The sequence below is a fragment of the Piliocolobus tephrosceles genome, chromosome 18 (genome assembly GCF_002776525.5).
Source record: "Piliocolobus tephrosceles isolate RC106 chromosome 18, ASM277652v3, whole genome shotgun sequence".
NCBI lineage: Eukaryota > Metazoa > Chordata > Mammalia > Primates > Cercopithecidae > Piliocolobus > Piliocolobus tephrosceles.
This window is the reverse complement of record NC_045451.1, coordinates 6,715,830-6,737,364: the sequence shown is the minus strand read 5'-3', so window position 1 is coordinate 6,737,364 and position 21,535 is coordinate 6,715,830. Positions and strand designations below refer to the sequence as shown.

At 37.4% G+C, this 21,535-nt stretch overlaps 1 protein-coding gene across 5 annotated transcripts in view; it reads right to left on the bottom strand.

Moving 5' to 3' along the window:
- The window catches only part of NETO1 (neuropilin and tolloid like 1), a 126,332-nt gene that overhangs the window by 91,821 nt on the left and 12,976 nt on the right, over positions 1-21,535 (bottom strand). For 2 of the 5 annotated variants that reach the window (XM_026455197.2, XM_023224167.3), the window contains exon 5: positions 585-1,866. The exons of 2 other annotated variants lie outside the window; for them this stretch is intronic. In XM_026455197.2, the coding sequence (XP_026310982.1) occupies positions 1,862-1,866 (5 nt within the window). In that variant the 3' untranslated portion in view covers positions 585-1,861. Of the gene's footprint in view, positions 1-584; positions 1,867-21,535 lie in introns of those variants that run through there. One more of the 5 variants, XM_023224169.2, reaches the window with a different exon arrangement.

Genomic DNA, 21,535 nt, shown 5'->3' with positions numbered 1-21,535 from the left:
AATTACAAGCTCTGTCTTCTTCATTCTAATTTGCCCTATTTTGAACCATGATGGCACCTTAATACTTCTGAAGGAAAATTGGTTTAATAAATGAATTCTGACTCCATTACTGTCTCTCACTAACTCTCTGATACTCAATGCTTTCCTGACTCTCACGACATCCCTGACCCCAACCACAGGCCTGCCACGTTGCTCATACTCCCCCATCATCTCAGGTTCTCAGGAGTGGGGTGAGAACCAGAAGAGGATATGACTCACGGACGGCATGGAACTTTTGCCGTGTGTGTATCTGCTGACTTTCAAAAACCGAAAAATTAATGCCTTCTTTGGGGGCCTACAAAAATAGTCTTCATTTAAAAACAACTGTGTACAACTGAGGACTCAAAACGTCCCTACACTAAACAGCTGTTGCAGCATCCCCACACAAAACGTTATTATATATCTCATTAACCAACCCAATTTCTTTTTTAAAAATATGTATTTTCACACTTATGACTTCTACCTCTTTAACATTCCTATGGTAAAATTAGCAAGTCCAAAGTGAATACAACATTTTAACACTCAATCTTCAAGACGCAGATATATTTTCACTACAGATACTTGTTTTATTATTTAAAGAAAGGCTTAGTTGTATTGTATTATTGTCTTGGTAGACTGTTAAAAATCAATCCTCTAGTATTCAGAGCTTCTAACAATCTTCTGGTTTATAAAGCATTTTAATATTTCAATAAAATACAACATGTATACATAATATATTTAGTGTACTGTAAAATATGTATTAATTGAAAAATAAGTTTTAACTATCCTTAAAATGATAATATTAACTATCCCTACAATAATAAGATTAACAGACAAAATTTCATAAATGACAAAACTATTGTTTAACCAGTTACTTTTTAGAAAAAAGGAAAAGAGGTATTAAATAGGAAAAGGTTTAGAAACTAGATAAAAAATGTAATGAAGGGAGTATAAGAAAATCTCACTGAAATTTTAAAAGAACACAGAAAAATATATCTGGGGCCAAACACCAATTTCATTTTTAAATTATGTGACACTTAAAAAAGTTAATCAACTATTCTAAATATTAATTACTATATATATAATATAAAAGCAATGAAAATCATGTAGTAATCTATTTCACAACACTATTACTCAGATCCTAGTCATGTTGGAGCTACAGGAAATTTATGTTTAAAATTAGTTGGTTCATTAACGTATTTTTAGTTCTTCGGTCTTCAGCTTTCTCACGGAATGGGAGAATAATGCTCCTCTATCTTCAGCTTTTACTGTTTGATTGTTTGAGCAAAATGTGTTAAATATATGTTAATTCCCAGTCAGTGGCAATAAGAAACTAAAGCAAAACTTCTCAGCTGAATAATTCACAATATTTTGTGGAGGGGGGAGACTATTACAATAAAAAGATTATAATACAAGAATCGATTATATAAAATATATCATTATTATCTTTTAATATAATATTATATAAAATATTATGTAAAATAATATAATTTAATATAATATTATCTAAAATAATATAATATAATATATAAAAAGATAATAACACAAGAAGTCCCTCACATAGGAGAATAGTGAGGAAAGGAATCCTGGGGAAGATTAAACCTTCGTCTGAGTTTCAAGGTAGGAGCTCGAATTTACTAAGTCCGAATATGTGGCAAACTTTCTCCAGAAAGACTGAGCAAACAGTATTTTCAAGGGCACAACTCATGGTGCACCCGGAGGTCAGCATGTGCGCTTCAAGATGGTGTTAGATCAACGTTCCGGGCACCACGGCATCCAGAGATGGGATGATGGAGGAGAGATCACGAAACACTCTGTAGATCCTGCTAAGGAGTTTTGCCTTTTATTCTGGAGGCAAAGAGGTAATTAAAGAAGTTTAATTAGACCAGAATATAATCAGGCGTGAACTGCAGGAAGTCCACTTTAATAGCTGTTTGGGTAATACAGGAGGGGCAAATCCAAAGTAGGAATCCAAGTTAAAACTCCTGTTTATTCTATTCTAGTAACCCAGGTATGAAATTAGGAAAGCCTGAATTAGTGCTGAGGTAGAAAGCTAAGACACAGATTTAAGGAATAATTAGAAAGCTTTTCTGAAGGATGTAGAGGTGAAATAAGAAGGAAGAATGAGGGGCATTTCTACAGCTTATTGTTTGGTGGACCCGAAGTTGGCAGAACCATTACTCCAAATATAAATGCAGAATCTTGCAAAAATAGGGATATTCTTAAATTTGAGGAAGCAATGGGACATGCACGTAAAAACTGCAGTGACTTGAGAAATAAATGGGTGAGAAGAAAATAACACTTGATATGTATTCTTCCCCATGTCAACATTATAACTAATGTTTGGAAAACACACATGACTTATAGTTACTTCCTTGGAAATCCCACAAGGTCGTGAGAGGAAAACAAATAAATAGGTAAAGAGATCATTACAACTCGATGTGAGAGGGCAACCAGAAACGTGCATACCTTTTAACAGTGAGAACACTGAGACAGGGCAGCTTCTTGGCCTTGACAGAGGAAGAGGGAAGGGGTAAAAGGAACGGAGTGACTCAAGGAGCAGTATTCAGGGAAAATTCCTAAAAGAAGGAATTTCTCAAGTAGGCCATCTTCCAGTACTTGTATTTGAACACAGGGCATGCTCTAGACACACCGCCTTGTTTTACAGCCCACACGTGCCCTGCTGCTTCTCACCTCTGAGCTTTTGCACAGGCTGTTTCCACTGTCCAAGGTGCTCGCCCTTCCTCTGCCAGCCCATGATCCACCATTCTTCTGCATGGTTGACTTCCATTGACCTATCAACCTCAACTTGAAGTCTCTTTTTCAGGTAAGTCTTACCCTTATCTCATCAATTAGTTCAGGTACACTTGTCATGCTCTCTTTACACATTTTCTTCTTCTCCTTTAGCCCACTTATTGTAACCTTAATTAATGACTTAAATATGTGACTTAATATTTCTAACTAAGGTCCTTAAGACTGAGGCCGACGTTGGTCTAGATATTCTTGGTCTAGATATTCATCGTGTTCCCAGTACCCAGTACAGTAGAATCTTACATAGAACAAGTACATAATATTTATCTGATTAATAAATGTATAAATAAATGAGTGAGTTAAGAAAGACATCCCAGACAGGGTAAACGTAAACCAAAGCACAGAATATTTATATTGCAAATCGTTTTGCATGAGTGGAGGACTTGTTTCAGAGGGAGGATACTGAAGGAAGGCTGGCTGTACAGACAGGGATCAGAGTGTTAAAGCCCTTGATTGTCATGGTAAGAAATGGTGTACTAAGCTACTGAGATATTTTAATCCAGGGATGAATACAATCAGATTTTTGTTTCCTGTATCTCTGATCTAAGTCTGCTGCATCAATACAAAAGATGTCTGAAAGAAAGGAGACAGCTATTAAATTTGACCAGGTGAGATACTGGGTACGAAAACAAATGTAATGCTTGTAGGAAGGGAGAAAAGGAAAAGCACATGAGAAGTTTCAGAAAGCAGATCCCCCAGGAGTCCGTGATTCACTGAAGATAGAAGGAAAAGTCAAATATGTTTCATATGATGTGGACTTGAATTTCTGTGTAAATATTGTGGTAATGTTCAATAAATCAAGATGTATTATTGTTCAACAGAATAATAATATTCTGTTGTTCACAAGAGAATACTGTGCTATTGTTCAATAAACAGGAAAAAGAACTTGTGCTTGGGGTATTTTTCAGAATGTGGCGTTCATTTGAGGACCTGGGGCCAATGAGTTTAAGTCTGCACATCACAAACATGGGCAGGGTATATCTAGGGAATTCCTGGTACGTAGCTCTGAATTCTGAATTGAACTTCCATAGAAAATGCAGTAAGATAAATAAGTGAATGCCAAGTGGTCTGGATATAAGTAATCATTGCATTGGTCAGTAAAATAAAAACTGAGTCAAAGTATTATTCTTCCTTACTGTGACAATAACTGTGACTAAACCTAATTAATCGTTTTGATTTTCATTGGAAGAACTGCACAGAAGTTAACAGCAAGGGTTTACAGTCAGATTGCACAAGATTGAAATTTTTAGGCTGCAATTTTTAAAGTGACTGGTTTGAGGTCAAACTTTCTTAGCTTTCCCAAGCTCCTATGTTCTTATAGTATAGGAGTATAGTTATATGTAAATGATTTACTGAACTTATCTCTATGGTATTCAAAGAATAATAATATTACTTTATTTACAAGTATAGGCTTTGGGTAATGTAGAATTTCCTTTTCCTTGTCCTTGAATGAGAGCTTGGGGGGATCCTATAGGTTTTCAATTCTTAAAAAACAAACCACCACTACCACCATCAACAAAAACCTTTTAGGACTCAGTTTCTGATAGTAAAGCTGCTTAAGAACCAAAAGCCACACCAAACATTGTCCCTCCCCCATCACCATCCCCTATGACAGATATCTCCATGAGAGATCTATGGAAAGATAAAGGAGACAAGCCTGTCCTCCTCCTTCCCGTTTCCCTCACCCCTCTCATCTTCTGCAACTCCCTGGCTAAGAAAGAGGTTAAAGACCGAGGAGAAAAAGTTTGTACCTTTAGCTGGTGATATTTGTGGCTAACTCTAGGCTTTAGATGACTACATTGTGAGTGGCAGGTATTTACATAATGGTTCTTACTCAAAGGACATAGTTTTGTGAGCACTTTGGACTCCTTCCTGATCAATTCTCTTTGACTGATAATCTTAAGATGAGTCTTGTGACACCTCTAGGTTTCATCTTCCTGATACGCCACCTGATGGGCAGGTTCTTTCAAGATGGTTTCAGCAGTGACCACTTGGCTTGTAGGTAACTTACGCATTACTGTTAAACCATGAGGTGGTAGTACAGGCTTGACTTAGTGCTTCCTGCACACTTCTACTGCCATCCCAGGCTCCTCCGCCCAGACTCCAGCCTGTGAAATTTTTCTAGTGAGAAGTGCGCAGCATTCCATTTCTTTGTATGCTTCTAAACTCTAAGGCATGAACTCTCTTGCTGCATTGTTCCAGTGCATCTTGGTGCTACTGGTTCTCCTAGAGAACCCCTAGCCAGGATAAAAATGCTTTGACTGTAAGACTTCGTAAATTTCAGTTTTTCCATTTAATAAAGGCTGCTGGAAAGTTAAAAGTAAAATTTGAAGCACAAACTCATTCACTTAAATTTTATCCAAAAGTAGTCTTTAGAATTTTAGGAAGTTTTTTTTTAATTTTTTTTTATTTTCCTATTTCTCTCAACTGTAAAGTTTTCATTAAAATTTTGAAGCAACAGGGAAAATTAAATTCTGCTCTACCCATAATAATTATTCATCTTTCAGGATTGTTTTAGAAGCTAAAAGAGATAAAGCATAAATGATCTAACAAGATTTTGCCTGTTGTATTATTTTCCTACTGTACCACTAAGTATTCACAAGCACATGACTTTTAGTAAATCTAAACTGTCGCTTAATGTCAAAAGAAAGTCACTAAAATAAATGATCAATTCTTTTTTTATCCCAGGGCTGTTGTTAAGAACTGGGTATCAAGGAGAAATTCTACTGAGTATGAAATGAAGAATCTGAATCCCTGTATGAGTAAAAAGAAACAATGCACAGTTTAAAGTTATAAAGAGTGGGTTTGGATATTAGTTGTTATCAATGTGCATAAGCCACTTAACTACTCCAAAATTTGAATGATTCATCTACAAAACAGGAACACAGGAAAAACGATACAATTTTGTTTTGAAAAATCAAGGAATAAATGTTCCTAAAAGCAATTTTAATGGAACAGTGAACGATTCTATAATCTTAAAATATTGAAGCTGCAACCCTCTTGGATGACAGAAAGTTCTATGCACCTCTTTGATAATCAGAGGTCTAAGTGGCTAAAGGACTCCTAAGGTCACATGGACAAGTTCTTGATCCAGGGCCTGTCAGTACATGAGTTTTGAAGATGAGATAACTTTCTCTTACTTCAGTAAAACTCCTCGTTTGCCTCTAAAATGCCTATTTCTTTTAACTCTTGTCACATGAAAGGTGCGGACACCCTCTCTAAGGTATAGAGTGTAGAGTAACATCTACATGAAAAGAACAGAAAAATGGGAAGAGGCAAACTTTTCCTATGATCCAAATTTTCAAGCATGTTTAAGACGTGTTGTAAGGTTTTTTTGTCTTAAATTTAACCACAGCCCTCTGTATTTACCATAATTATATCTTTTGTTTGTCTGCTACCCCTGGAGAACAGGGGCAGACTTTGTATCCATTGCTTCCAGTGCCTAATATACAGTAGGTACTCAATGAAGATCCAGTGAATGAATGCATGCACTATAGGAGCTAAAGAACACTGCGATGATGTCGGTCTTTTGTTTCTGCCTCTCTGTAGCTTGCCTTATAGTCTAGAAGTATATCCTCCACATTTAATTCATTCGAAACCAGTACGGTTTTCACTCTTTGCAAATCCTCATTTAAAATGCAGATTGCCCTAGCTGGAGTGAATAAAAGTCCTCATTATGTAAAACTCCTCATCAGTAAGGATTGGTTGACAGGGACATTCTCCAGTGAGGACACTAGCTCATAATAATATCTGCATGATTGAGACACCAGATAAGATTCTGAGGTGAGAACTGAGGATAAGGAAAGCCTGGCAGACAAGTGAGAAAGTGCAGAAATGGAAGCTACCCACAGGCTCACCACAATTCCTCCTCTCCATTTGCTACATGCGGGCAGTTACGTGACCTACATCAGAAGCCATCATCCACATTATCAGAGCACTAATTAAAGACAAACAAACACTGCAACAAACAAATCGCTGACTGCCAGTCAAGGATCTCACATTTCAAGGACCATCCTTCCAACGATATGAGCAACAGGAGAGCAATTACTGAGGATGATTTATAAAGATCTTAAAAAGCCTGTTAGTAGCCTAGAGAAATTTTCCACAAAATATGCATTATATAACCCAACAGGAAATTTGAATTTGCTCCAACAGGAAATTCAGAGATTAAAAAAAAAAAAAAAAAAAAAAAGAACTTCTTGGAAATTGTATTCTTAGACTTAACCAATCATTCAGATAAAAGATTGTGGCTGAAGTTTAAAGTAAGGTGAAGTAGGGTAAATTCCCTAGTGAGACCAGTCAGTATTTGTTTTAGGGATTCAGGTAGAGTGACTGACATTAGAAATGATCACAATAGTACAGTAAAGAAAATCTTAGTACACACTAAGCAGAACAGGTGAATGGCAATGATCAAATAGTTAAATGTAAGGCTGTCAACTACCGTTTGCAGAGTGACACTAACCCATGTAGTCTTGAGCACTCTACTATGTAATTTTCAAAAGAGGGAGTTCTTTCTTTGCCCCTATTAGCAGTATAAGCCTGAAGAACAACAGGTGTTTATTTAACTGCCAGGTTGCTGTTTTGGTGATAGCTCTTCTTCCAGCTATTGTTTTGGTCTTCAGGCGAATGGAGAGGAGGAAGCTGAAGCCAGGCTGATGGCCAGACTGTGTTTAAAATATATATATAGGAAATGTGTTTTTTGGTATTTGAAGTAATTACCTAACCCAGGTTCTTGAGAAGCTTCAGCAAAATTTGCACTGTGGATCAATGACTTTGCTATTATATTTGTGTTTTCCGAGATGGCAGGATGAAATGGCTTTTGAGACCAGTCTATCAACAGGTCCACGGTGAGAGAAGAAGCTGCACGGGATCCTTTCGAACAGGTTACGCTTACAGGATCTTATTTAATCCTTAAGAAACTGGATCAAGCAGTATAACGAGCAACTGGCAGATGAGAAATCAAGCTCAGAAAGGCCATTTTGGCCGGGTACGGCTGCTCATGTCTGCAACCCCAGCACTGCAACCCCAGCTGAGGCAGGTGGGTCACCTGAGGTCAGGAATTTGAGACCAGCCTGGCCAATATGGTGAAACCCCCATTCTCTACTAAAAATGCAATAATCAGCCGGGCGTGGTGATGGGCGTCTGTAGTCCCAGCTACTCGGGAGGCTGAGGCAAGAGAATTGCTTGAGCCCTGAAGGCGGAGGTTGCAGTGAGCTGAGACTGTGCCACTGCACTCCAGCCTGGGTGACAGAGTGAGACTCTGTCTCAAAAAAAAAAAAAAAAAAAAAAAGTCACTTTATTCTCACTGATGGAGCGTGCCCGAAATGGCCCAATCAGCGGTCCCTCTTACTTTCCAAATCTGCTTTCCTTTATCTGCTGTGTTTGATTTACTGTGTCACATGCTCTGCCACCTGCCAGCAACAACTACACCAAGAGCTTGTGCCACTTCGAAATTCATAGTCAAGGAAATGTGACTAAGAAAAAAGACATTTAGCTCTTTCTGAAATATAATGAAAAGGTAAAGCTGAATGACGCTATTTTTCCACTTAGCAAAACAAATGAGTAAAATGTATACAGAAGTTTCCTGAGAGGGAGGGAAGATATCTGCACTATATTCGCAACTTTTCTGTCAGTTTAATATTATTTCAAAACGAATTGTTTTAAGGTATACAAAAATGCAGAGTAGTGTCTGTGCGGGGAAATGTTCAAAATAAAGAAGGCTGAAGTCATTTATTACCTCAGTATTTGAAACTGTTATTCTTTTTTTCCCACTATTTGACTACATATGGATTGAGGGAATTATTTTCCTATCATAAATATTATATATTATATGTATACATATATATGACAACAAAGAATATTATTGTTATGAGTTTTGAATAAACTCATGGAATATAATTTATAAGCACTGTTATTGCTAATATTATTATTTTTGATGGCTAATACAGTGATGGTGATGATGATGATGATGCCACCAATGATGAAGTCAATAATAACATAATTAAGGTTTTTTAAATCCAGGGGGAAATTTTGACTTAAATCATGATATAGGGACAATTATTAATGTTGTATCAAAGATGTTAAGAGCATAAAGCAAAGATAAATTTTAGAATCACTGAGAACAACTGAAATCCCCCCAATAAAATCACAAAGATTGAACAAATTGGTGTCCTTGAGAAGTTAAGCCTGAAGCCAATAGGCATTTACTTGTTGACAATGGGACAGCTCAATGCGTAAAAATATGCACTTCTGTGTTCAAATCTCAGCTTTGCTAGAGAGATGAATCTGGGTCCATCATTTAAACATTTTAAGTCTTTTAATCCCAAGTAAGGATGGCAATAATACCTCAAAGGTATAGCATACCTCAAAGGTATGCTGTAAAATAAAACGAAACAATGCATACCAAGTGCTTTGAACAATACTTGGCATATAATAAGATCTCAATAATTCATTATTTTTATTAAGATGAATTTCTTATAATGGCATTTTTAGAAAGCAGGAATCACTGCCTAATTATACCATTATTTCATTTGAATTAATTTTGAGTGCCTAATTTATCACATATTATTCTGCTGGACAATTTTATGGGGAAATTTGGGAGGGGGTGTTTTAATCTAATAAAGAAAACCAAACATTTTTGATAAGAAAGAAGTTATTTTTGTAAATATGTAGGATATATATATCAAAAATACTTTCCAAAATATTTTACCCATTCTTATGCCAATCATTTAAATTGTAGTCAATGGTCATTAATATTGCTAACTTGCAATTGCAATTAGTGTAAATCCTAACAGAATCAAATAACGGATAAAGGAGTAAAGCAAATATTGTCTAAATCACAAGGAAATAATGAATAGAAAAAAAGTGACTCTTTTCTCTACCACCCTCCTTTTTAACACCTGAACCAAATATATTTCCACAAATCTTGCAGGACATCTGAAATCATCCTGATAATACAGATACTATGATATTTTCAAAAGTAGGTAGAAATAAATGAGGCCATTCCTAAAAGGAAGCATGATAAAGTTATAAAGGAAAAAAATGAACTACTAAACTAAATATTACTATAAGATTTGGTCATTTCAAATGCAGTATAGCTCATGTGTACCCTTGTGCCTTTCCAACACAGACCAAGAAATCTCCTTTTTTGGTAACCAGCCTCGGGAAAGTAGTTACTGCCATAATTCAGAAGACAAAAAATAAGTCCCTCTGTAGGAGAAGGTTGAAAGCATGGGACAAAAGAAAAACTCTTCCCTTACATTAAAATATAAAATGTATTTTTAGGGTCAGTCTACCCATCCCCCCAAAAAACCTGCTGCCAATTGGTAACTTGCTAAGATTGTTTGTAAGATAAGAGGCTAGGACTGAATAAAATGTAAAATTCCAAAATACATGACATTGTGTTCTAATTTGCTTAGATAAGAGTATTAGCTTGAACTCATATAATGTTCTATTTTAATATGTGGATATCTTATTACTTGGAGTTTTGTACTTAGTTCTCCAATAAGCTTCCCTCTCCATCTTCCCTGGCCACTGTTCTCTGTTTCAGTTCTAAATATCTGACATGCTCACAAAGGTATCTCATTGTTCCGTCTCTTGAAACATCTTTAAAAGTGAACAGAACATTTTCTATTCTTTTTATTTTTCCAGCAAAATATATGACATTAACCAATCACCAAATTACTAAGAACAGCAGCCAGAGTCATTTCTACTTCTCTTCCTCAACACACAGACTTAATCTCACTAAATTTTATTGATACCAAGTTTCTTTTTTCACGACATTGTCACAGACACTACTGTTAACACTACTTCTAACAATTTCTTACTTGCATCATTTTTAATTGTATTATAATCATCTTATTTTCTCTGTTCCTTTATTCTCTCTCTACTCAATTCATCATCCACATGCTGATAAATCGCACTCTTACAATAGAGGTCTCAAACATCACTATTCAATTTAAAACATTAATATACTTCCCACACTTTCTAAAATTATGTTTGAATCACTGGCATGATTTCCAGAGTTGTTCATAATCTGAATCAGACTTCAGTCTTATCTTAACCTCCTCTCTTTTCAAAGTTACACACCTACTTTTCAAATGGTCTTGACTACCAGATATGCATCAACAGATATTTTCCTATCAGGCGTCTCTCTCATTCTACATGTTTTATTTCATTTTATTCATTTTTTCATTCATTGACTCATTTAGGTAGTCATTCAGGTAAATTTCATTAAGCATCAGTTGTCGTTAAACACTGATGAGGCACTGGAAATTTAAAGATGTAAACCGAAGTTGTTGAGTTTTATTTGTTTTTTGTTTTCAGGAAGCTTGGTGTCCACACAGAGAAAGAATGTTTGGTTGCAGCACATTTCACAAGGGTGTGATGGAGCTGCAGCTACATGAGCACGCCACACACCTCATCCATCCTGAGGACACAGTGGGGGCTCTGTGGGAAGCACCACTGAAGCACAGGTCTTACGTGACATCCAGTGTTGCCTGCTTCTCCTCCAGGTGCACCCCACGTTACACATATGCCATGGCACTCACCAAACTGTGTATAAACACACTGTAAACTCAAGAGCAGATGCTTCATCTCAACCATTCTAACATCTCAACATTTCATGTATGGTAATAATTTAATGACCAATGGTCAACAACTTGTTGTTGAATGAATCTATGAAACGATGAAGCAGAGGCTTCAATGTGATCTCATGTGACCACCTGTGAAGTAATATCAGTAGCCTGACTGTATCGTTAGGTAGCAAAATCCATAATGCTCTCTGTCAAGTGCTGATCCCATGAGAAATCTGGAGCTCTGAGAGATTAAGTCAATTGCTGCTTCTCAAAGTCATAGCCAGAAAGTGGCTGAGCCAGAATTCCACCTCAGACAACCTAGCAGTGCAGTCATTGTTTAACTACGTTTCATGAAACTATTGTATATATAACATATACAATACAGAAAAATAAATGGTATATGATAGTGACATTTAATATTATATGAAACTAAAAATATAAGTTTACACAAATATGAAAAACTGAAGACCTACACAAATAGACCACAACTATGATCTGGCATCTGGCCAATATGTCTCAAAACAACTGAGCATCACGTAACATATTTTAATGGCAAAACTCAAAATAAATTCTTTTTAGTGAAATGTGTGTAGTGAGGTATGGCACCAAATGATTAGTAATATTTTTCCCTTCTAGGGAAGTATAAGTTACAGTGAAAATAACTTCAAACCATTGAGAAATTGTTCTAGAACATGGTATAAAAGAATATTTCATCCAAACCATACACTAAATGTGGGATATTGCAAATAACAGAGCAAATCACATTTTTATAACCATTTTATCTTAAATTAAGAGGTGGCCCGTATGGCGTATTACTTTGCAGTCTAGAAGAGAATATATACATTGTTGTTAGAATAGAAAGCTATTTCCAATTCAAGCTAGAGACTGAAAAGTCTAGCACAATGAACATGAATGTCAGTGCCAGCATGTTTAACAGGAAACTAAATGCTCTGTCTATTCATATAATCACTACCTTGTCCCCTATGCTGAAGGCTCATAAATAGTTCAGATCGAAATTGTATCTGGATTTTTCTCCAGAGAATGTGAGAGCAAACCAAAAATAGAAAGACTGGAGCTGATTGGGTTAAAAGACACAACGTTGATTAAGAGCCAAGAGAAGGAGCAAGCAGGAGACCATAGGACAGCCACAGCCTAGAAGTTGTCAATAAAAGAGATGCGGCTGGGCGCCGTGGCTCACACCTGTAATCCCACCACTTTGGGAGGCTAAGGTGGGTGGATCACGAGGTCAGGAGTTCAAGACCAGCCTGGCCAATATGGAAAAACCCCATCTCTACTAAAAAAAAAAAAATACAAAAATTAGCTGGGTGTGGTGGCGTGCACCTGTAGTTCCAGCTACTGGGGAGGCTAAGGCAGGAGAATCACTTGAACCAGGGAGGAGGAGGTTGCAGTGAGCCGAGATCACACCACTGCACTACTGCACTCCAGCCTGGGCAACAGAATGAGACTCCATCTCAAAAAAAAAAAAAAAAAAAAATGCATAGCCCCTGCTTACATAAGTGAAAGAAAGAATAAAATGGACAAAATTGAAATAATGTCAAAGGTAAAACACTTCTAAACAGAAAATAAGCATATTTGTATTATTTTTTAATAATCTTTTTTTATTTAAAATTGAGATGCAAATATTACTTGACGATAATTATTAGGAGAAAGTCACGTGCACATGCAAAAAAGCTAGAAATAATTTTTCCACCAGTTAACCTATTATTTACAACAGCAGATCTCTGAAAGGCCAGTTCATTTTATGCCCATGGAAATCCTCTGTTTCAGATCTTACTTATCATTGCCATGGCAACCCTCATCTGTGCCTTCCTATTTCATCAGGATAGCCACTGAGCATTCCACAAATTCTACTTTGTTTGCCCGCCAAATCTGCCGAAGGAAGTACGCATTCCTTTCAGACTGCATGGGAAAGCAGAACCGAGGTCGGAGAATGTTTTAAGGTGGCACTGATTTTTGTATCGCCCCTGTAAAAGTGCATTTCTCTCAGAATTACTTACAGAAAACTCTTGGGGCTTTGAAGTGCAAATTTCTGAAGAAAACTTCCCAGGGAATAGAACGGTCTTCTGATTTTGGGTATGATGAATAGAAAATAGAAGAGAAGTGACATATTTATGACTAACATATCCTCCTGCTTTAAAAAAGTCAACTACAGTTCTTTCGTGGGCATATGCCCTGCTGATTGTGAACAGTCATACTTTATTGTAATCACTCTGTGATTCTTGGGGTAGTAGAGTGGAAGTGAGGTGTCTGAAAGTAGCTGGAAAGGGAAAATGCCATGAAGACACACTGAAGCAGAATTTCCAGCTAGTCAGCAGAGCTGTGGAATGGTGGGACGCTAGCCAGCTGAGCAAGTGAGAACAGACAGCATAGCTCTTTTGAAGCAAAGGCATCAGGCAAATATGCCATGAAGAGGCAGAGCCTTAAAGAGTGCCAGGTTCTACAAATAGCTATTATTGCCACAAACAAAAATGCCACTGTCCCATGCACATCTTTGAGAAGGATTGCAAGTTATTCTGTTGGGGTTTTAGCCATATTTATGCCTAAAAATGGCATTCATATAAAATCAAATGATATAAAAAGATATACACATACAGTTATCTAGATACAGATTTTTAATTGAAGTGTAGGAAAGTTCAGAGGGGAGAACGGTGTATCCTGTATTTGGTGTATTTGGAACCAAGGTAATTTCAAAGTTCGGAATGGTAGACCCAAATTATTATGTTCTCCACCCATCCCACCAACAAATAAAACCTTACGTTGTTTATTACATTCTGTATCACTCCTCAAATTTTACTATATGTTTAAGAATTTTACTTGCATGCTGTAATTATTTTTATTTTGCTTCTGTAATGAACTCCAGAAATGTAGTGGCTTTAAACCATACAAATTTATTATCATATAGTGCTGGAGATAAGAAGGCTGAAATCTATCTCACTGAGGTAAAATCACTGTTTTAGCAGAGCTGTGTTCCCTGTGTTCCTTACTACAGGCCCTAGGAGAGAATGTTTCCACTGCCTTTTTCAGCAGCAAGAGACTTGCCACATGCCATGGCTAATGGGCCCTTCCATATTCAAAACCAATGGAGATCATTTGAGTCTTTCTCACACTGTGCGTTCTGGCACTGACACTCCTGATTCCCTGTTCCACATTGAAGGCTGCCTATATTACACCGCGCCCTCCCAGAAAAGCCAGGATAATATATCCCTATCATCAAGTCAACTTGACGGCAACATTAATTTCCTTTTGCCGTGTAACATAACATATTCACAGGCTCCAGACTTAAAATACAGACACCATTATGGGCCTTATTTCTTCCTACCAATCCTAAATCTGGCCACCAAGTTTCATATCAACCCCACAGATGAAATAAATTCACCCATGTTGCCCAAAAGTCAGCATCAACTCAGAGTCCAAATATCATCAGCTCAAAAGACCCACATCACATCATCTACATCATCAAAATCAGGTATGAGTGAGGCTCTGGGCGTGATCCACACTGAGACACAATTTCTCTCCATCACTGAACCACAAAATTCAAAAAATATGTTACTTGCTCCAAAAACACAATGGTGGGGCAGGCAAACAGTAACATCTACAGACATTCCTGCTTAAAATAAGAAAAAGTAGAATTTAAAAAAGAAAGAAAGAAATTCACCAGTTCCAGGCAATTTTGAAATACAGTTGCCAGGTTCCAGTTGGTTTCAAGGGTTGAGATTGTACTCTGCTATTTGAACTCTATCTTCTGGGCTTAACTCTCCACCCTGTGGACTTCAGGTTCTGCCTTCTGAGTCAGCCTACTGACACAGTAGCGCACCTGCAGCTGAGTAATTACGTCAGCACGTTTCTTGCTTGTAGGCATTTGAAAGTTCTGACACCCTTTTTCCATTTCAATCTTTATCTGTCTCCTTCAGTTCAAGATGGCAACGTTTATGCTGATGTAACATTCTCAAGAACCATGTGTGTCTCCTGTGTATGTCCTCAGATTCACTCCATTAGCCAAAGATTTTCTTCATAGAATTTTTTTTTCTAGATAATCTCATCCTATTTTTGGCTTCTGCTGAGATGACTGACTGAAGAGCTTCATGAGTCACACTCCTAATCATTTCAAAAAGCCTTTTGTGAGACTGAATTCTCTGACCTTTTGATCTTTCGAGGGGATCAGCAAAAAGTTGTCCAGCTCAGTTTTTTCTCTAGGGCATGCTTTTCCAATCTCATTCAAGGAGGGCTTAAATTTTAATTGACAATAAATTCCTTAAAGTTAAATATCCAAGTTAATTGCATAAATGTTCTCCTTCTTTAGTTATCCATATAACTCGAGGATATAATTCTACTAAACTTTCTGATTCATCATAACAGATATACCCTTTCCACCGGTTTCCAAACACGTATCTCATTTTCTGTTGAGCTATCGTCATCAGCACCTATAAACTTCATACTTCCACAAATAGTCTGTTTATGAAGATTTAGGTATTCTTTAAGACATGCATGTTTTCTCTACCATGCTTCTCACTTCCTTCTGTGTCCTTGTGCCAGAGTCAGTAACATTCATATTTCTACTAACAGTAACTTTAAGGCAATATAGACGTTTTTCTAACATGCTTCTCAAAATTCTTCCAGCTTTTGTCAACTGCCCAATTCCAAAACTATTTCCAAATTTTAAGGTTTTTATTTATTTATTTTACAGCAGCACTTCACTTTTAGGAAATAAAATCAGTATTTGTTTCTTATTTGTTGCTTTAACAATTACCACAACTTAGAACCTTAATAAACAACAGGAATTTATCTCAGGTTCTGATGTCAGACATCTGACTGGGTCTCACTGGCCTAAACATCAAGGCGTTTGCAGGGTTGTGTTCCTTTTCATGGAGGCTCTAGGGGAAAAGTCATGCCTAACCTTTTCCGTTCTAGAAGCTATCGACATTCTTTGGCTTGCTGCCACTTCATCCATCTTGAAAGCCCACAGTAGCAGCTGGAGTCTTTCTTATATCACATCACCCGATGCTGACCCTACTGCCTCCTCGTTCCACATTGAGAAAGCCTCGTCTCTTTCTCAGTGTGGAACCCAGCGACCTGGGTCCTCCCAGATAATCCAAGATAATATCCCTCTATTCAAGTCACCTTATTAGCATTATTAATACAATTTTCCACCTTCACATCTCTTTGCCATAGAACTTGACGTATTCAAAGATTCCAGAAATTACGACATAGACATCTTGGGGAGAGGGTACATTATCTGTCTACTGTATATGACTTCTAGTTTTTAACAGACTACGAACTTGTTGTATGAAAGCTAGGGTCTTGTAGATACTATATTTCTACAGTGTTAGCACAGTGGATCAGCAAACAGTTGTTAAATAAGTGTAAGTGGCTAATATCACCTAGTAGAAATCAAGGTCTTCTGTGCATTCACGTTAAGAATGTTAACATGAGTTATACTTAAGTAGTTGTAATGGCATACAAACTATAAAATATAATAGGAAAAATATTTTGGTCAAGACAAAGAACACTATGGGGTTTTTAATTCCTTGGTTTAGTTTTTAAATAATTATAAATATATGCCTCAAATTGTCTGTAAAATGTTATGAAAGTGTTTAGGAGAATAGACTTCTCAATGTTTTCTTAGGAAAAATATGCAGGGCATTAGTAATTTGAAAAGCATGTTTCTTGAATACATAATAATGAAAAGCAATGTTCTTGAATACATAATAATGAGTTAAATGTTAGAGATTTCAGAAGATTTTACCAAGAAGCCCAGTAACTAAAGACATTGAGTCACATGAGAGTTCAAACTGGAGACTGAGTATATGAATTATTTCTTTGTTTTGTTTTTGTCAGGTTTCTTGAGTTTTTCTCTTGTCAAATGATGCGATTTATCTTTAGGGAAATTTAGTGAAGGGTGTGAGTGCTGGTCATTTGATGATGGGATTCGACATAGAGGTAATCTTACGACTGACCTAGGCAAGGCCTCTACCAGTGCATAAAACAACTTTTTGTAGATTGGTCAACATTCCCACTTCTGGATAGAGCCCTGCTCTGGGGAATCTGAATGTTCATGGGACGAGCTCATTTCTCTGCCTCAACTAAGTGTCTTTCCTGTGTACTGCTGGGATCAGCAGCCCTGAATAGAGGGATGGGATGGGAGGTGAGTGAAAGGAACTGGCATCACAGGAAAAAGCCAAAGAGACCTGGGTGTTAGGGAGCAGGAAAATTAATGGGAGAAGATCTAGGAGAAATAAACTAAAGTTTTCCCCTTAAGTATTTAACATGTGAGCCACAAGTTTCAACTAATGAGAGCATGGTACACACAGAAGACTATGTCAGTAATAATCGGTATTTGAGAAGAAAAGGAAATGAATCACTCACTTCAGGCTCAGATGGGTTGAGAAGGCAGAATTTTACAATAGAGGTAGAAGGAGAGATGAAAATCCACTGTTTCTTTGGACATTGCAAGTGGAAAAACATTTCAAACAACATGGAAAAGGTGAATTTTAAATTCATACACTAAGGAATGGTGAAACGCGGGTGACATAGTATTATCCCTTAATTAAATTTCTTAATATAACTGTACTAAAATTACTTGCAATATGTGATTTAATTAAAGTTATAATCTCAACACTTTGTAGAAGGTGTATCAGCACCATGCTTATATAACTGATACACAAGCAATAAGTTAACATTTACAGAGTACATGAATCCAGGCTAGACATTTTCTCTAGCCCTCTGGTTTCTTGATTTCTAAGTAGAAAGGTTGAAGGAAATAAACTACAAGGTCTTTTTTTAATCTAAGGAAAACATGCATCAGTAACGGAAATCTAGCTGGAACCCCATGTGTTCCAATCTCAGATGTACCCTATTTAAAACATAGTCCCATGATTAGCCAACAAATAAATCTAAACACACCTAAGACACTTTTGTTTGTTTGTTTCTTTTTGAGATGGAGTCTCGCTCTGTTGCCCAGGCTGGAGTGCAGTGGCGCGATCTTGGCTCACTGCAACATCCACCTCCTGGGTTCAAGCGGTTCTCCTGCCTCAGCCTCCTGAGTAGTTGGGACTATAGGCGCATGCCACCACAACCAGCTAAGTTTTTGTTTGGTAGAGACAGGGTTTTACTGTGTTAGCCAGGATGGTCTCCATCTCCTGACCCAATGATCTGCCCGCTTCAACCTCCCAAAGTGCCGGGATTACAGGCGTGAGCCACCCCGCAGGCCGGAAGACACTCTTTCTCTATGGGAAACTTCTTAAAAATCTTCCTTTTCCTTTGCCACTGCTTTCAATATTCTCTGCACAGATGGGAGCTAATCCTGGAAATTTTCTCTCCCACTCTCAGCTTTTCTCCTGAACACCCACCTAGACCAAACAAGATTTCTGTCTCTCTCTTCATTCCTCATCCCTCCTCCTGAGCCCACTATTATACAGATAAGATCAGCCAAGCCATGGGCTGTCTGGAAAAGTGAGAGATTCGGGAAATCACCTTCACATGAATATCTTGATTATTCAAAAATATCTATACATTGATAATTTTCTTTTTCTTTTCTTTTCTTTTTTTTTTTTTGAGACAGGGTCTTGCTCTATTGCCCAGGCTGGAGTGCAGTGGCATGATCTCAGCTCACTGCAACCTCTACCTCCCGGATACAAGTGATTCTCCCGCCTCAGTCTCCAGAGTAGCTGGGATTACAGGTGCCTGCCACCACACCCAGCTAATATTTTTTGTATTTTTAGTAGAGACGGGGTTTCACCATGTTGGCCAGGTTGGTCTCGAACTCCTGACCTAAGGTCTCAGCCTCCCAAAGTGCTTGGATTACAAGCATCAGCCACCACACCTTGCCACACATTGGTAATTTTCTCAGTGCTGTGATTCTCAGGTTTTTCAATTCATTTCTTGAAAAATATGCCTCAAGAATAGATATGATTGTGCTCCTTACCTTTTCCATTTAAGAGCCTCTGCTAGGGCAGAAATGAGAATATTTTGAGTCAGCAGTGTAAATATAACATTTAGGTTGGTGCAAAAGTAACTGCAGTTTTGCCATTAAAGGTAAAGGTAATGGCAAATCCGCAAGTACTTTTGCACCAAATCATAGTTAAAAAGACAACACATACTGACCTAAATGTTTTCAATCTTTTATTTTTATGTGGAAAAAAAAATCAAAGTCCTTCTTTTAGCCGGGTTTGGTGGCTCACGCCTGTAATCCTAGCATTTGGGAGGCTGAGGTGGGCGGATCACTTGAGGTCAGGAGTTCGAGACTAGTCTGGCCAACATGGTGAAATCCCATCTCCTACAAAAATACAAAAATCAGCCAGATGTGGAGGCGCATGCCTGGAATCCCAGCTACTCGGGAGACTGAGGCACGAGAATCACTTAAACCCGGAGGCAGAGGTTGCAGTGAGCCAAGATCACACCACTGCACGCTAGCCTGAGCAACAGAGCGAGATGTCTCAAAAAAAAAAGTCTTCTTTTAATCTTAGCCTCTAAAACTTTCTATTTTTTCATATTTTTGTGCAAAATTCAAATGAAATTTTAGTTGTTGAATAAATAATACACAGATTTTTTTTTCTTTCTTACCAGAGCACTTATCAGAACTCTGATTATCTAGCTAAGAAAATTTAGAAACTTTCCAAATGGTTAACACACATATATTCACATTTCTGATCCAAAGAGAAAAAACACTGCACCGAATATTTCAAATAACATTAAATCCATGACAATATTTTAATAATATATTTCACTTAATATGCATAGAAATCCTTTTAAAACACTACTGCAGTGCAGTGTATTTCTCCCTTTGTCTTTGAAGTCCATCAAGCATGCAGTTTGACAGGTGGCTAGGAGTTGCACAGAAAGTCCCTAGAACACTTTGAGCTCCCCAGATGAAAGGTGCTACTTAAGTACAAAGTATCGTAATAATTTCAATATATTTAATACCTACACTCACTTCAATGTCAATGTCCAACTCAACCCTCATCTATTTGGTACTTTGAGGTCTATTCCTTAATTTCAGTTTCTCCAGTGGGATGTGTGTAACTCTGTTCCTTAAAGCTAGTACAGGAAAACTATCATGGAAAAAAGAAAAGTCCATAAGCATCTCATTCTATATCTATAAAGGACAGAAAATCTCCCCACTAGGAATTAAACTATAAGACCCACAAAAGATACCTGTCACTAAAGAGACTGGAAGGGCTACCTTTTCCAGGAGCAGAGCATCTGAATGGCAGTGTCTGGGTCATGCCAGTGGAAGGAGGATTACAGTAGATACGGTTACATTTTCTTCCTTATATTTTCAAGTGCAAAGAAAATTTAGGCAAGAAGGCAGCTGGCTCCAGGGAAGTGTTATATTCTGCTCAAAAGGCATTCTTAGTTTGAGTGAAAAAGTATATGAAATATGGAAAATGGTATTCCCTCTTCTAAAAATTCATTAAAAATTACCAACTTTCCTATTTTTTTCTTTTCTGATGTTAAATAATTTACTTATACAAGTAATACCAAAATATCTTATTCTTTTAAAAATTAAAGTATTATCAATAACACTGAGTCAATTTTTACTCCATCTTGGACCCTAAAATCCTCCTCATTCCCCTCTTCCTGCTACTCCTTATCTGAGGTAACTGTTATTGTTTCAAATTGCTTGTAACACAGCATATTTTCTAGTCATTTGATTTTATATACCAAACTTGATTTAAAACTTGTTTAAAGACTCTTTTTAAGTGAGAAAACAATATAATTCTATTACAATAAACACTTTTGATATGTCTTCTATTTCTTATTAAACTGTTTGAGTTATCACATATTCCGTGGTGTAACTTTTAACATTTTGGGTGATTCTGCACTTACTTCTCTTTCTGAACTGGGATAGCATACTGCAGAGGAGAGGCTCAGCACACAGAGAGAAGAGCTCTTCAGGGCATCGTCCACCAGGTGCTCGCAAGGCTCTGCGCCCCCTGGCCCTTCTACAAGCCTCACTCTTGTCCTTTGCAGACCCCAGTGTTTGGACGAACGGAGGCAGGATGGTGCACTTCCGGGTTCTTCTTCACCACCAACTCTTCCCGTGTGTGCGAGAATGCAGCTGACGCCCGGGAAGGTGCAGATTAATCAGGCATGCACCAGGTGATGTCAAT